The 13,578-nt window shown below is 48.9% G+C and overlaps 1 protein-coding gene across 1 annotated transcript in view; it reads right to left on the bottom strand.

The window, feature by feature from the left end:
• Positions 1-990: 990 nt before the first annotated feature.
• DUSP29 (dual specificity phosphatase 29) overlaps positions 991-13,578 on the bottom strand; it is a gene marked incomplete at both ends in the record, with an annotated part of 32,414 nt that continues 19,826 nt past the window's right edge. The window contains 2 exons of the mRNA XM_081256204.1: positions 991-1,220; positions 10,259-10,479. Of these exons, the coding sequence (XP_081112330.1) occupies positions 991-1,220; positions 10,259-10,479 (451 nt within the window). The remainder of the gene's footprint in view (positions 1,221-10,258; positions 10,480-13,578) is intronic.

The raw sequence follows: 13,578 nt of genomic DNA, 5'->3' as shown, positions 1-13,578 counted from the left end.
GTTCCGGTCCCCCAAAGATTATCTCCTTCCAAAATTATAAAGTCAAACTCTTGTTCAAATTTACCAGAATTTGTTGAATTTTTCTGGGTAGTGGCGTTTCTGGCTAAGATTCTGCACAGCCCTGGTTTCCTGAGGAAGGTAGGGGAGCCCAAAGCGGGGGGCCTCTGTGCAGGGGACCGCCACTCCCTACCCCTACCAGATGAATTGCTCTCTGCCTCTTCCAGAGAGCAGCATCTATGGATGGTGACCTGAGCCTGGGGATTCCATCGAAAGGAAGACGCAGGAGCCACCGGTAAGGAAATGCGCGTCCTCCCCATGCCCACCCCCCACCCCAGACAGCCGACTGACTAACAAGCGGTGCAAACTCTCCTGTAACAGCTCTCGCAGGCACTTTTCTGTGGTTAGAAAATAAAGTTATATTTTTAAATTATTTTTTAAAGAATGTGACTTTCAGACAAAGCCAAATATTTAATCACAGCACAATGTCTACACATCTTTAAATCCTTTTCCGCATCCGTCTTACCAAAAAACAACAACAACAAAAAACAGAAAAACGGGGGCTTCCCTGGTGGCGCAGCGGTTGAGAGTCCGCCTGCCGATGCAGGGAACAAGGGTTCGTGCCCCGGTCCGAGAAGATCCCACATGCCGCGGAGCGGCTGGGCCCGTGAGCCATGGCCGCTGAGCCTGCGCGTCCGGAGCAAAAAAAAAAAAAAAAAAAAGAAAAGCGGCGCATGCGTGCTCACTTGTAGCCAGTTCCGCTGGGAAGCCCGTCTGCCCCATTTTGCTGTGAAGCCAAGTGCTGGCCTCCTATCGGAGGCCGCTATGAATTACCCGCTCTGTTAACCAGCCCCTGGGAAGTTTAAGATTGTTTGGAAGGAGTCAAGCTTTGGTTTCACGTCCCTTCTCTGTGACAAAGGAAGTCACAGGCCAGAGCTATTTTCAGCCTCGCCCCTTCATTCCCGAGTATCCTGCTCACCCCGTGAGGGGGCCTTACAGCTCCGCACCGTCCCCGCCGCGCCGGGCCTGTCGCCTCTGCTGCACCAGTTGCTTGTCCAGTTCCCGGAGCTGCTTCAGAAAGCCCCGGTTGGGTAGGACACAGCGGTTCTTGGCCACTTGTTGGATGGCGTCTACCAGGGTCATGTTCCTGTGGATCATCAGGTAGGCCAGGACGAGAGTCGCCGACCGGCTGCGGCCCATGGCGCAGTGAACCAGGATCTTATCTGCAGTGGAGTGGGGAGAAGAAACACCCGCGTTGTAGGGGCAGGGTGGCCTGGAGGGTGGGGCATAGGTGTGAGGCTCACGCAGAGCCAGCTCAGATCCTGACTCTCCCACTATTGTGGGACCCTGGGAAGGTTACGGAGTGGCTGGGAGCCCCAGCTTCCCCATTTGTACGATGGGGATACTGTCAGTATCCTCTTCATTAGGGTCGGTGTGAAGGCAATTGGTGCAAAGCAACTTGGTACACTGCTTGGTGCGTATTAAAGGTTCAATAAGTCACAGATATTATTGTTGCCTCGGTGAGGAGGAGGAGGGATTGAAACTGATGCTTCCTACCTGCCAAAGCACCTCCAAGGGAGAGCCTTACGAGTTTTTTTTAATGCTCACTTTTAATTTATTTACATTTATAATATATTCATATTATTTATTTACTTAATGCTTACTTATTTTGAATAGGGCAGCCACTAGGGTTCAGATTTCAAAAGGTATAAAATGATGGCATTGAAAAGCCTCCCTCGCACCCACCTCCTCAGTTCCCCAAAGCAACAAGTATTACCAGTTTCTTCTTCCGGAGAATTATCTGTGCACATACATAGCCAAAACATATTTTTTCTCTTCTTTTCTTGCCCAAAAGGTAGCAAGCTTTACACACTTTTCTATACCTTGCTTCTTCCATTTAACAATATATCTTGGAGACCTTTGTGTATCAGTCTCTGAAGAGTTCTCTCTTTGTTATTTTTTTCTTGTGGCTGCACAGAGTTCCTCTATATGGATGAACCATAATCCACTTTAAACGGGGCGCATTCCATCCCGTCCACGGCTGCAGGTGGATTGTGGAGGAATGCAGGCTTTCTGCATCATTTGCCGTGCTGCTGCATTTGACCTCGAATAAGGAGAGAGCACCCACAGTCCCAAAGGGCCCTTTGAGGGGCCGAGACAGAGGGTGCAGTCTGCTTGCCGTGGAGTCTGTGAGCATTCACGTGGCCGCAGGAGCCTGCAGAGCCCTGGCCTTGTCTCTTGCAGTCCTGGGTTCGAGTTCGGTTCTGCTACTGACCACCTGGGTGTGGGGTAACCCACTCAGCCTGTGGCGCCTCGACTTCCTCAATTATCAAAAGGGGCAGCAACCTCAGATCAGCTGTGAGCAAAGCCAACTCAGTAAAAATCACATGGTCAGATTTTTTAAAAATTAAAATAGTTTTATTGTGTCATGTGGTAAAACCAGGGGATGAATATTCTTACAGCTTAGGTGACCAAATTGTTGTCTAGATCAGCGGTTCTCTAAGCATGAGCCAAGACCCTGGGGGTTCCCAAGGTACTCTGAGGAGATCTGTGGAGTTAACATTATTTTCAAAATAGTACTATGGCGGTGTTTGTCTCTTTCACTGTTTTGACATTTGCACTGATGGTACAAAGGCAGTGGTGGGAAGAACTGCTGGTGCCTTAGCGTGAATTATGGCAGGGACACTGAACTGTAGTAGTAATCGTTGCATTCACCACCAAGCACTCTTGGGGAAAAAAACAAGCCAATTTCCCTTAAGAATATCTTTGATGAAGCAGTAAAACTTAATTTTATCGAATTTCAGCCCTTGGTTACACTTCTTAATATTCTGTGTGATGAAATGGGATGTGTACGTAAAGCACTCTGGCTGCATACCCAAGTATGATTGTTATCTCAAGGAAAAGCTTACGGGAGATTGAGTTGCAAGCTGAATTAGCCACTGTTTCATGAAACACCATTTTTACTTAAAAGAGTAAATGACAGAAAAACCATGGTAATTCAAACTTGGGTACTTGGCAGACTTTTTCTCGAAGGTGAACAAAGTGAGTCTGTCACACCAAAGAAAACAATTGAGAGTATCCGTTGCCAGTGATAAAATGCAAGCTTTCAAGCAAAAATTAGAATTTTGGAAAACTTGCGTCTACTGGGAGATTGACAGTTTCACAATACTCTTAAGATTTTTCTGTTAAGATCGGCAGTCATATTAACAAATGTGTCTTCTGACAATGTACGGTGAAAGTGTCAACATTTGGAAGATCTGCGTAACTTAGTGAACAAGATTTTCCACATAACCAATGTGAGATATTACAAAATCACGTGTGGGTAAAAAATCCATTCACAATGCAAGAGAGACCAATGGATTTTCATGTAACAGAGTACGAAGTTTATAGATATGGTTTCAGATTCCACATCACAACTCGCCTTTAAGACGCTATCACTTGTCAAGTTTTGGTGTAGTATCAAAGAAGAATATCCACAGTTTTCTGAAAAGGCTTTTAACATATCCCTTCCTTCTCCAGCTATATATCTGAGTAAGGCTGGATTTTCTCCATATACTTCCACCAAGACACCATATCACAACAGACTGAATGCAGAAGCAGATATAAAAACCCACCTGGATTCTCATAAGCCTAACATCAAAGAGATTTGCAAAAATATAAAATAATGCCATGCTTCTCCCTACTTTATTGGAAAATATAATTTTTTTCATAAAAATATGTTAATATGCAGTGGGTTCACTTTATTAGTTTTAAATAAATATTTTTACAATTTTCAGTTCTTATTTCTAACAGAGTAGATATTGATAGATCTACCCTACATAAATGCTCTTTGAGGCCTTCAGTAATTTTTAGGAGTGTGAAAGGGACCTGAGACCATAAAGTTTGAGAACTGGAAGATCTAGAAGCATCTCCACACCGGACTTCCCTGGTGGTCCAGTGGTTAAGAATCCCCCTGCCAATGCAGGAGACACGGGTTCGAGCCCTGGTCTGGGAAGATCCCACATACCACAGGGCAACTAAGCCAGTGCACCACAACTACTGAGCCCATGCTCTAGAGCCCGTGAGCCACAACTACTGAAGCCCGTGCACCTAGAGCCCATGCTCCGCAACAAGAGAAGCCATCGCAATGAGAAGCCCATGCACCACAACGAAGAGTAGCTCCCTCTCGTCACGACTACACAACTAGAGAAAGCGCTCCACAAGAAAAAAGCTCCCTTCCGCCACTATCATGGCAACAGCTGGGCCGAATGAGAAATCTACCACTATCATGGCAACAGCTGGGCCAAATGAGAAGCAGCTTTCCATCCTTCAGGCCTCCATTTGGTGGCGCTCTAGAGCTCACAAAGCACCTCAACATGTTTTATCTCATTTCATCCTTAATACAACCATCAAGGTTTCATTATCCTCATCCCTGCTTTACAGATGGGGAAAGAGCCGAGGCGAAATGACTGCTAGAGGTCACCCAGAAAGATGGTGCCATCTCTAGAAACAGTTCAAAGCAACTTGTTATTGAGACCCTACTGTGTGGTGGCTACTTGCTGCTGTGCTCTGGGGACAGAAAAAGTAATGAGATTAGCGTCTCTGGCTGTCCCCAGCACTGCCACCACTGCCATCCCAGTGGCGGCCCTCTCCTGTGGTTCTGGGATCCCTTTGCTTGGGTCAAGCTGGCTGGGGCACCTTGAGCTGTGTGACCCCAGTGCTGTCCCTGTTCCTGATTCTTATGCCTGAGGCCTGGAAGGATGACCAAGGAGACACTCATGGACATCACTGGGTTTATGGAGGAGATGAGAAGAGCTTGGCAAAGAACACTTCTGAATGGACGTGGCTCCCCGTGTCCCTCTCACCTCCACTCCCCACCTGCCTCATGGGACCAAGCCCAGGACCGCGGTGATGGTCAGCAACCGTGGCAGCATTAGCCGTGCAAGTGGGCCCAATACCAGGCACCAGGATTCTCTTTCCCCACCCACCCCAGCTGGAGAGGCCTGCACACTCTGCCCTATGGTAAGGACCCAGCTGGTGGCCTTTCCACACACACAGTGCTGACACAGAAGGCGCCCATAAAGAACTGTTAATTTTATCACGATTCGTTTCCACGAATCTCCACAGGCTAACCATGCAGGCCTCCAATCCCCATCGCTGAGCTGCAAGAGTGTGACTGCCTTTCCCCCGTGCACCTGGGCCAGAAAGGCCAGAGGGCGAGAAGCAGTGCAGCTTCTTCAGTGCTGGGTGGGGTTTGGGGGCGGCTGGCCCAGCGCATGGACATGACTGTCCTCATGGACTGGAATGTCTACCTCTGGCGTTCTAATCCCCACAGACTGTTCCAGAGGCTGCCTGGCCCCTTGCCAGCTCTGCTGATAACTAAAGCGTTTCTTCCTCCCCTGGCAAAAAGGGTAATTCTTTCTGTCATGACTAGAGACTTGAAACAGACGAAAGCTGTAGCTCATTAAGTCTTTAGGGAGCCTGAAGTCTGTTAAGCGGGCGGAGGGGGAGGGGAGAGAGAGGGGGGAGGGGATGGGGTTCCTCTGCTCCAGCAGAAGCTCCTCCCGGCTGAACTTGGCTTTCACGACAGCAGCACTAATGCCGTCAGTCAGCTGTGTGAGCTTGGTGGGCCTCCTAGGGTAGAGGACCTGTCCCCAGACTCTCAGGGCACTGCTCCCTCTTTGCTCTGTGGCTCTGCTAATCACCACCCTTTGGGACCCAGCGTTGGATGGTGAGAAACTGCTCTCAGGAGAGTTCGGGAGACATGCAAGGAAGGCTGCATTCAGCCTGTTCACAGCATGGTCCACACCAGAGGAAGCTGAAGGGAGCATTGTCAGGCTTGGCATTTTCTAGGTCAGTGGCTTTCACATTTTTGTGTGACAACCACCTCCCGCCCCCCGCAAATCAAAAAATTCACAGCTAACAAGTACATGGGTTCAGCCTACCCCATATCTTCCAAACACTTTATATGTTCGTTGTAGTCAGTCCTCAGAACAACCTGATGAGGTAGATGAAATTAGTATCCCTGTTCTATCGAGAAGGTAGCTAAAGTGCAGAGAAGCAATGTGTCTGAGTCACACAGCTGGGAAGTGGCAGGACTATGATTCAAGCCCAGGCCACTGAAACCAGAGGACTTAGATGTTAAGGGGGCTTCACAGGTATGTGTGTGTCAGACAAGAGTTTCACAAATATTTGTGCTTTTTTTACATGCAGTGTAGGCTGATGTCGTCTATTCTTTCCTAATCTTTTCAATTTTTTTTTTAAAGAAATCCTAGTCAAAGCCACGAAATTGATTTTACAACCCACTGATAGGCCACAATATATGTTTGAAAAATGATGGTTTCAATTAAGTATTTCTCCTTTGGCCTTCACCAGAAGGTGAATTCCCACAATCTTATGAAGAAAAGCCAAATCCAGAACCTCTACTGTTTACCTAATGGCACGTTTTCACTGGCAACCAGAAGGTGGGCCTCTGTCACTCAAATCAGACGTGTAGGCTAAGCCTGTTATCACCAACCACCCCCCGACTTCCTTGGTTTGTGTGGGATGCCCTTTGTCTCCCACTCACTACCTTGGAACCTGCAGAAGCAGAGTTCCTACTTCTCCCAAAATAGTTCTGCACACATGGAAGTCCTCAGAAAAAGGATGCATGGCATGTTTTAGAACTGCCAGGGGGCAGGCTTGTATGTGCTGCAGTGGGTCAGGATACCCTTAAAATACCCTGAAAATCTGGTCTGATTAAAGCTCAGAAGCGCCGGAGAAACAGCCTCTTGCTCAAACACAGACTTCATTTATTTCTTCAAACCTACCGTATCCATAATAGATTGTAAGATGGCTTCCAAAGCAGCCTGTGGACTGTTTGTTCAAGTAAAAGAAAGAATAAAAGGAGAGTGGTGATACTAAAATCTGATCTTTAGAGCCGCATGGTATCCGCCCTGGGATTTCTTAGAAGATTTCATTAAATTAAAACCACAGTAACTCAGCTCTGAGGATGCTGTGCAAGGAGCGGTGAAGGCAGTCCAAATGGGGCTCCCAAGGCAGTATGTTGTCCATACTTCTTTTTCTGATGAAGAAGGACAAGTTCAGTTGTTTTAGATCCTATAACCAGCTGGAATGTCTCACCTTCCATGATATTGGGTGACCTCTTATACAGCAAAGTCATCAGGTGCTCAAAATAAGGACAAAGGACTCTTCCGTGAGGCCTGAGGGACAGAAGCGATGCCCGTTGGCCTCTGATTAACTCTGTGACCCTCAGCACATCAGCTGGCTTCTCTGGGTCTCTGTTTCCCCAGCTCTCAGGGCAGAACACTGGACTAGATTATCTCTTAAGATTTTTCAAGAGTGTCTGAGGTTGCCTGGTGAGTTCTTTCGGAAGGGTCAGATCAGGGTAGGGCAGACACGGGGGTGGGCCCCATGTGGCTGATTACAGACCACACGTACAGCTCTGCAGCACCACAAGGGATGCTTTTCCAAAAGAGGGAACGAGACTGGCTGTGAGGAGCCGTGGTGGGAAACGCTATACACTAAGCTGAAGCTAACCAAGGAAGAACAGGAAAGACAGAGCGAGGAAAAAGACATGTCTTTGCCTTTTGGCCAGACCGTCCATCAACACCTCTTCCATCAAGAGTATAATAAGGAATATACGAGTGCGTCTGGCTCCTAAAATGCTACAGGGGTGTCCCGTGGTTTTCCAGGGCATGACTAGACCCGTCCTGGATGCCTACTGCCTGTGCCATACGTGCTGAGCACACGCCATCTCCACGTATGGAGTCTCTGACAATGCTGATGAGCTTTTTATTTTGTTACTACTCTGACTACTCAGGGCACAGGTTACAAACTGAAAGCCACTGGGTTTCTTTTGTTTGGGCTATGCCGCGTTTTAAGAGATTTTCAATTTGTTGCCAACACTTAAAATTTGAACAATTTTACATTAAAATCCAGATTGGAGACTTTTCCTGAAAAGTCAGATCTACCACATTGGCACTGATTCTCACAAGACAATCATTCGTTGGGACTGAGTAGCAGCTGTCCCCTTTGGAGGGGATATGGGGCTCTCAGCTCAGCCACAATTACCCTCTCCCCTCACCCCACGGCCACATGCAGCCAGCGTCATCCATTTATGGCCTCTGCCTGGTCCTGAAGGGTTGGGGTTTGAGCCCTCAGCTTGAGGAAGTCTTTAGATATGCAAGTACAAAGGGCACAGAGAAGGGAGTCTGGCCTCCCACTGGCAACAGGGTCCTGTCCTGCTCCCCATCCCTAGCCAGCTGGGCTAGGCCCACACTCCCTGCATGTCCTCTGACCTGTGGATATGCTTTTCCCTCTTGACCCTTTCTTGGCTAGGTGCTTTCGAACACCCGGTCTACCTGTCACGATCCACACCAGCCTGACATCTCCACATCGATGCTCTGAGATCTGCCCAGGCCTAAACATATGACCACAAAGCCCATTCTTTCCTAATCCGGCAGTGGGGGCAGACTCTAAAATGGCATGCCAGGACCCCGGCAGGCTGTCCTGTGCGTGTATCATACCACTGCAGTTCAAAGTTGGAATGTCTTTTTTTCCTTTTTTTTTTTTACCCCCTCTGGGGGTTGGAAACTTTATTATGATGATGTGCACGTGCTGGTGTGGTTATGTGCTTCGTGGTGCGAGACCTCTCTTTATCAAACACATCTGACAGCCTGCTGTGCACCAGGTTCTAGGCTAAGTGCTTTTTGTGGCTTACTGCTGATCCTCATTATAACCTTTCAAGGTAAATATTTTCATCACCGGATGGAGAAATCAAGGCTTAGAAATCACATTGTTGTGCAGTGTGAATTTGAATGCAGCCTTGTCTTCTCCAAAGCCTTCCAGGCCCCTTGCATTAAGGGGGTGGTTGAAGATATAGTAACGGCAAGTTGAGCACATTAAACAGAATCGGAAGGATCGTGTGGTGGTAGCTTTTTGTTTTTTCATGTCAAATATGTTTTCAGTTAACTTCAAATACTGTGAGGCGAATTTCACCTTATGGTGATGAGTCAGAGTCCAGTTGCTTTTTTGATCCTGCTTGGAAACCCAGAATGTGCCTAACTCAAAAGATGGTCCATAAATAGACTCATAAAAAGGATGACTTTGAAATGAGGTATCCCCTAAGACAAGAACTTCAGCTCTGTGGGTTTTTTTTTTCCTTCCCTCTGTCATAGCCTTCTGAGCCAAAATAAAGACAAACTCTGGGACTGTCCAGCAGACGTGGCCTAGGCCCAGCTGCAGGTTGCAGTTCCTGAAACAGGCCAGTTGGTCAGCCACCGAGCCTTGTAATCCCAACCACTTGTGGTAAGAAAGGCCTTTAGTAACTGTATACCCTGAATTATGTGATGGCCCCATAAAAGGGTGTGACACATGGGGCTGAAGTCAGAGCACAGATCAGGGAGTTGAAGTCCCTCTGGCCTCTGTTGAATGTCACTGAGATACATCCTGCAGCAGTCACGGCATATTGGCTCAGCCAGATGCATACCTACACTGTGCCCTTCTCTCCAGCATAGCCTCGTAGACTTTACCTGGATTAGGGCTGCTAAAACTGCATTTTGGGTACGAGGACTAGCACTGTGATTTAAAAGGCGGTTAATTAACTTTGGGAAACTTGGACATCATGAGTGTAAAACTCAGATTCTCAAATATAGTTTGCCACTTAGAAAGAATAGGTTGTTAGCTTTCTACAGGAGGGTTCACTAGACTGATTATGACTAGGGTGGGAGGATGAGGGAGGCAGGTATGAACTTGGTTGGCTGGCAGGAGAATCTGAAGTCTCCCCTAGATTCCCACTCAAGTCAGCTCCCTGAGGGTTTTCGAGCATCGAGGCCCTTGGCTATTAGTCTGGCCTGGACCCAGGCACAATTAGCACCTTGGCAGCATCCCACCTTTGAGGGCTCCCAACCACCCCTGGCGTTCAAAAGATGGATGCTGTGCTGTGCCTTAGGGAAGACAGATTCAGGCCAAAGGCCTCTCCTCTGAGCCCTCCTGATTCTGATTTCCCATAGCGGCAACCAAGGGCCAAACCTCAGCAGCAGCAAGCTCAGTGGTGCTCATAGCCTCCAGGGGAGCAGACATTTCCAGCAACCCTGGCAGGGCGGGATTTGCAAGGGGAGCTTACTTAAAGTGTGCAGATGCCTCTTCCCACCAGGTTGGGGGGCGGGGCCTCAGGCTGGGGGTGGGGCCTCGGGCTGGGGGTGGGGCCTCGGGCTGGGGTGGGGCCTTGAGGTGGCCAAGGGCTGGGGGCGGGGCCGTGAGCGGGCCGAAGGTCTCTTACTGTGATCGTAGCGGAGCGCAGCATCAATGAAAGCGGCAGCTGGGTAGAAGAAGACGCTGAGGTCGAAGGTGGGCAGGTCATCGGCCTCGACGCCATGGTACTCGATGGCCATGTCGCGGTAGTAGTCGGGCCCGGTGTCTACGTTCCAGCGGCCGTGGGCCGCGTTCAGCACGTGCGTGAAGCCTGCTTTCTGCAGCCTGTAGCGGTCCAGCGCTGTCGCCCTGGGTGCGAGGGAAAGAGGCTGGTCGGCCGCGCGGAGACTTGTCCTGTATCTGGGGGAAAGTCGGGTGCAGCCCATGGGTTTCTGCTCTCGATTCCGGCTTCCAAAATAAGGCCTAGCCGTTGAAATGAAGGACTTCCCTAGTCCAAGCCCTGCTCTTACTGATCCTTTGGCCACTGTGCCCTATTCTTTTGTCCATTCATTCTTTCATTCACCAAATGCAGAAGAGCTTGGTGCTAGAGACTCCAGTGGTCCGCGGGAGTGGACTGTCAGCTGCCAGCTCCCCTCTAAGGCCATCAGAATAACCTGTTCATCAGGCAAAGCTGAATGTAAGGGAGAGGGCCACCTTCATAGAGCCTTGGGGAGACCCTTTAAAGTGGGCCCCTCCTCTGAACCCTCTGGGTGTTTACAGTGTTTGGAGGTTGGGGCTCGAATGAATGGTTTAAGATGGGTCATTCAGGGAATTCCCTGACGGTCCAGTAGTTAGGACTCCACCCTTGCACTGCAGGGGGCATGGGTTCGATCCCTGTGCGGAGGAACTAAGATCCCGCAAGCCAGTGTGTTGTGCCCTCCCCGCAAAAAAACAAAAACAAAAACTTGAAAAAAAAAAAAAAAAAGATGGGTCATTCAGTGTGACGGTTTGATTGGGATCTGGCAAAATTCTTTTCTTTTTTTTGCGGTACGTGGGCCTCTCACTGTTGTGGCCTCTCCCGTTGCGGAGCACAGGCTCCGGACGCGCAGGCTCAGCAGCCATGGCTCACGGGCCCAGCTGCTCCACGGCATGTGGGATCTTCCCGGACCGGGGCACGAACCTGTGTCCCGTGCATTGGCAGGCAGACTCTCAACCACTGCGCCACCAGGGAAGCCCTCTGGCAAAATTCTTAACCTTGGATGTTCAAGAGATTGGTGAACACAGTGCAAAACCTTTGCTTTGATAAGTGAATCATTGTCTACTTGAGCAAAGCTCTGTTCTGAAGAGGAGAACTGTTTGAGCAATCTGTTACTGGAATTGATTTTAGGAAGTTCTTGAAGCCAAGAATTTCCAGGAACAAAGAGTAAAAGTCATGTTAAAGTAGGTGGCCTTGGAACATGGGGCAAAGGAAGCAGGAGTTATTTCGGCCTAGAAGGGCCAGGGGATACTTTATTGGAGAGAGGGCTTTGAGCCTGCCTTACTACAGGTGTCAACACTTGGTGATGGAGGGGAAGAGGGAGGCAAGGACACGCCCAAGCCAAAGAAATAGCACAACCTAAGGGATGGAGGCTGGAGATAATGAAGGCCTTCCAGGAAATGTTTATTATTTCCTGTAACCAATCATTTATCCCCAATTTAATGATTTAGAATCTATTGTGTGCTGAGCACTGTCCTGGGTACTGATGATGCAGCAATAAGCAGGTTAGTCAAGATCCCTCGGGAAGCTTAGATTCTGATGGGGAAAGCAAATAAGTGGATAAATAATTTCAGATAGCAGTAAGAGCTGTGTAGAGTGACCGTGGTCCTATTTTTGGTAAGGTAGTCAGGGAAGGCCCCTGCAGGGAGGTGGCATTTAAGCTAAGACTGAAGGGTGATAAGGGCCTAGGCAGAGGAAGAGTTGGAGAGAAAGTGTTTCATCCAGGCAGAGGCAACAGCAAATGCTAAGAACAGAAGGGAGACTAGTGTGCAAGGGTGGTAGTGGTACAAGGGGAAGCTGAAAAGGGGAGCTGGTTCACGGTGGGCCCTGTAGACCATAGGGAAGAGTTTGGATTTTACTTTAAGTAATGTGGTATGCCACATGCCACAGAGGAGTTTAAGGAAGGGCTGAGCATTGTTTAGTTTTTTAAAGATCAGTCTGGCTGATGCATGGAGATGGGTTGGAGAGGAACAAAAAATAGAAGAGGGAGCTCTGTTGGAGGCTGTCACAGTTATACAGCCAAGAGAGGAAGGTGGCTGGACTAAGTCACAGCAGACTTGCTGATGGATTGGGAATGGGGGCAGGGAGGAGGGGACTGGTTTGGCCAGAGCATAGCATATGAGAGGAGAGATGAGAAAGGTCTGGAGAGGGAGTGTGGGATTTGACCATGGAGTGCTTGGATGTCAGGATCTGCATTTGGGGGTCAAGGAGAGCTTTTGATGGTGCTTGAGGAGGGTGATCCCACCTGAGCTTCGAGATGACATCTCCCTCAACAGCACAAAGCCCACTTCTACAGCTTAGGGAAGAAGTGACAAGGGTCTGGAATTATAACAGTAAGAGGCTAAAAGTGGCAATGCGCTTCAGCTGAGGACTCATCTCAAGGCCACTGGTAAAAGGATGTGGGCAGAAGTGAGCATATTGGATGCCAACGTGGATCAACACGCTGGGCGGGGAGGCTCCATGCAGTAGAAACACAAGCCATGGTCCCTTGGCCAAGGGGCCCTCGTGTATCACTGGTTTCCTGGGGCTTTTTATTGGTCATGAGAGGAACCACAGTGGAGTCCAGTGTTTGGGAGAGGGAGACCTGAACACAGGCCTTGAGCTTTTAGAAACGTGCAAACAGCCCATGGGAACTGAGGTGTGGGGAGATGGGGAGTTCCACCAAGCCCCGCAGCTGGCTTTTAGGGCTGCCATCCTGACTACGAAACCCATTCTGCTTTCAATTTTTCCTCAGAAAGGTCTGTTTTTCATTTTTCTCCTCATCCCAAAGTATGTATACAACAAACATTATGCTTTGGGGACATAGATCTGCGCTCAATTAAAGCCTCCACTAATGCAGTCCATCTTGCTGAGTAGCAATCAACCTTACTTTGAGGTTGAGCTCAGTGGAAAAATTAAAATTAACTGTCCTTGACAGGAAGTTCCTACCCACCATAAAGACTGGTCTCGCTGGGTTCCGCAGCTGGGTTTCAACATAATCAAATGGCAGTAACAGTTTGCGCTTTACTGCTTTGAGGGTCAAGGATCAGGGTAGATATGCAACAAGACTCATTGCATGACACCTCTACATTCACCGCGCCGCCCCACCAGAGCTGGTTTTGACTGTGTCTGAGGGAGAGAAAGGGACTCATGCGGAGGATTAGACCTGGTGGGTGTCCTGAAGCCCACTGCAGGTTTTCAGGCTCTGTGGCTACCTGGGCCCGGAAGGGGAG

Source organism: Mesoplodon bidens, assembly GCF_964165515.1.
Source record: "Mesoplodon bidens genome assembly, chromosome: 1".
Taxonomy (NCBI): Eukaryota; Metazoa; Chordata; class Mammalia; order Artiodactyla; family Ziphiidae; genus Mesoplodon; species Mesoplodon bidens.
This window is presented reverse-complemented; position numbering and strand designations above follow the sequence as displayed.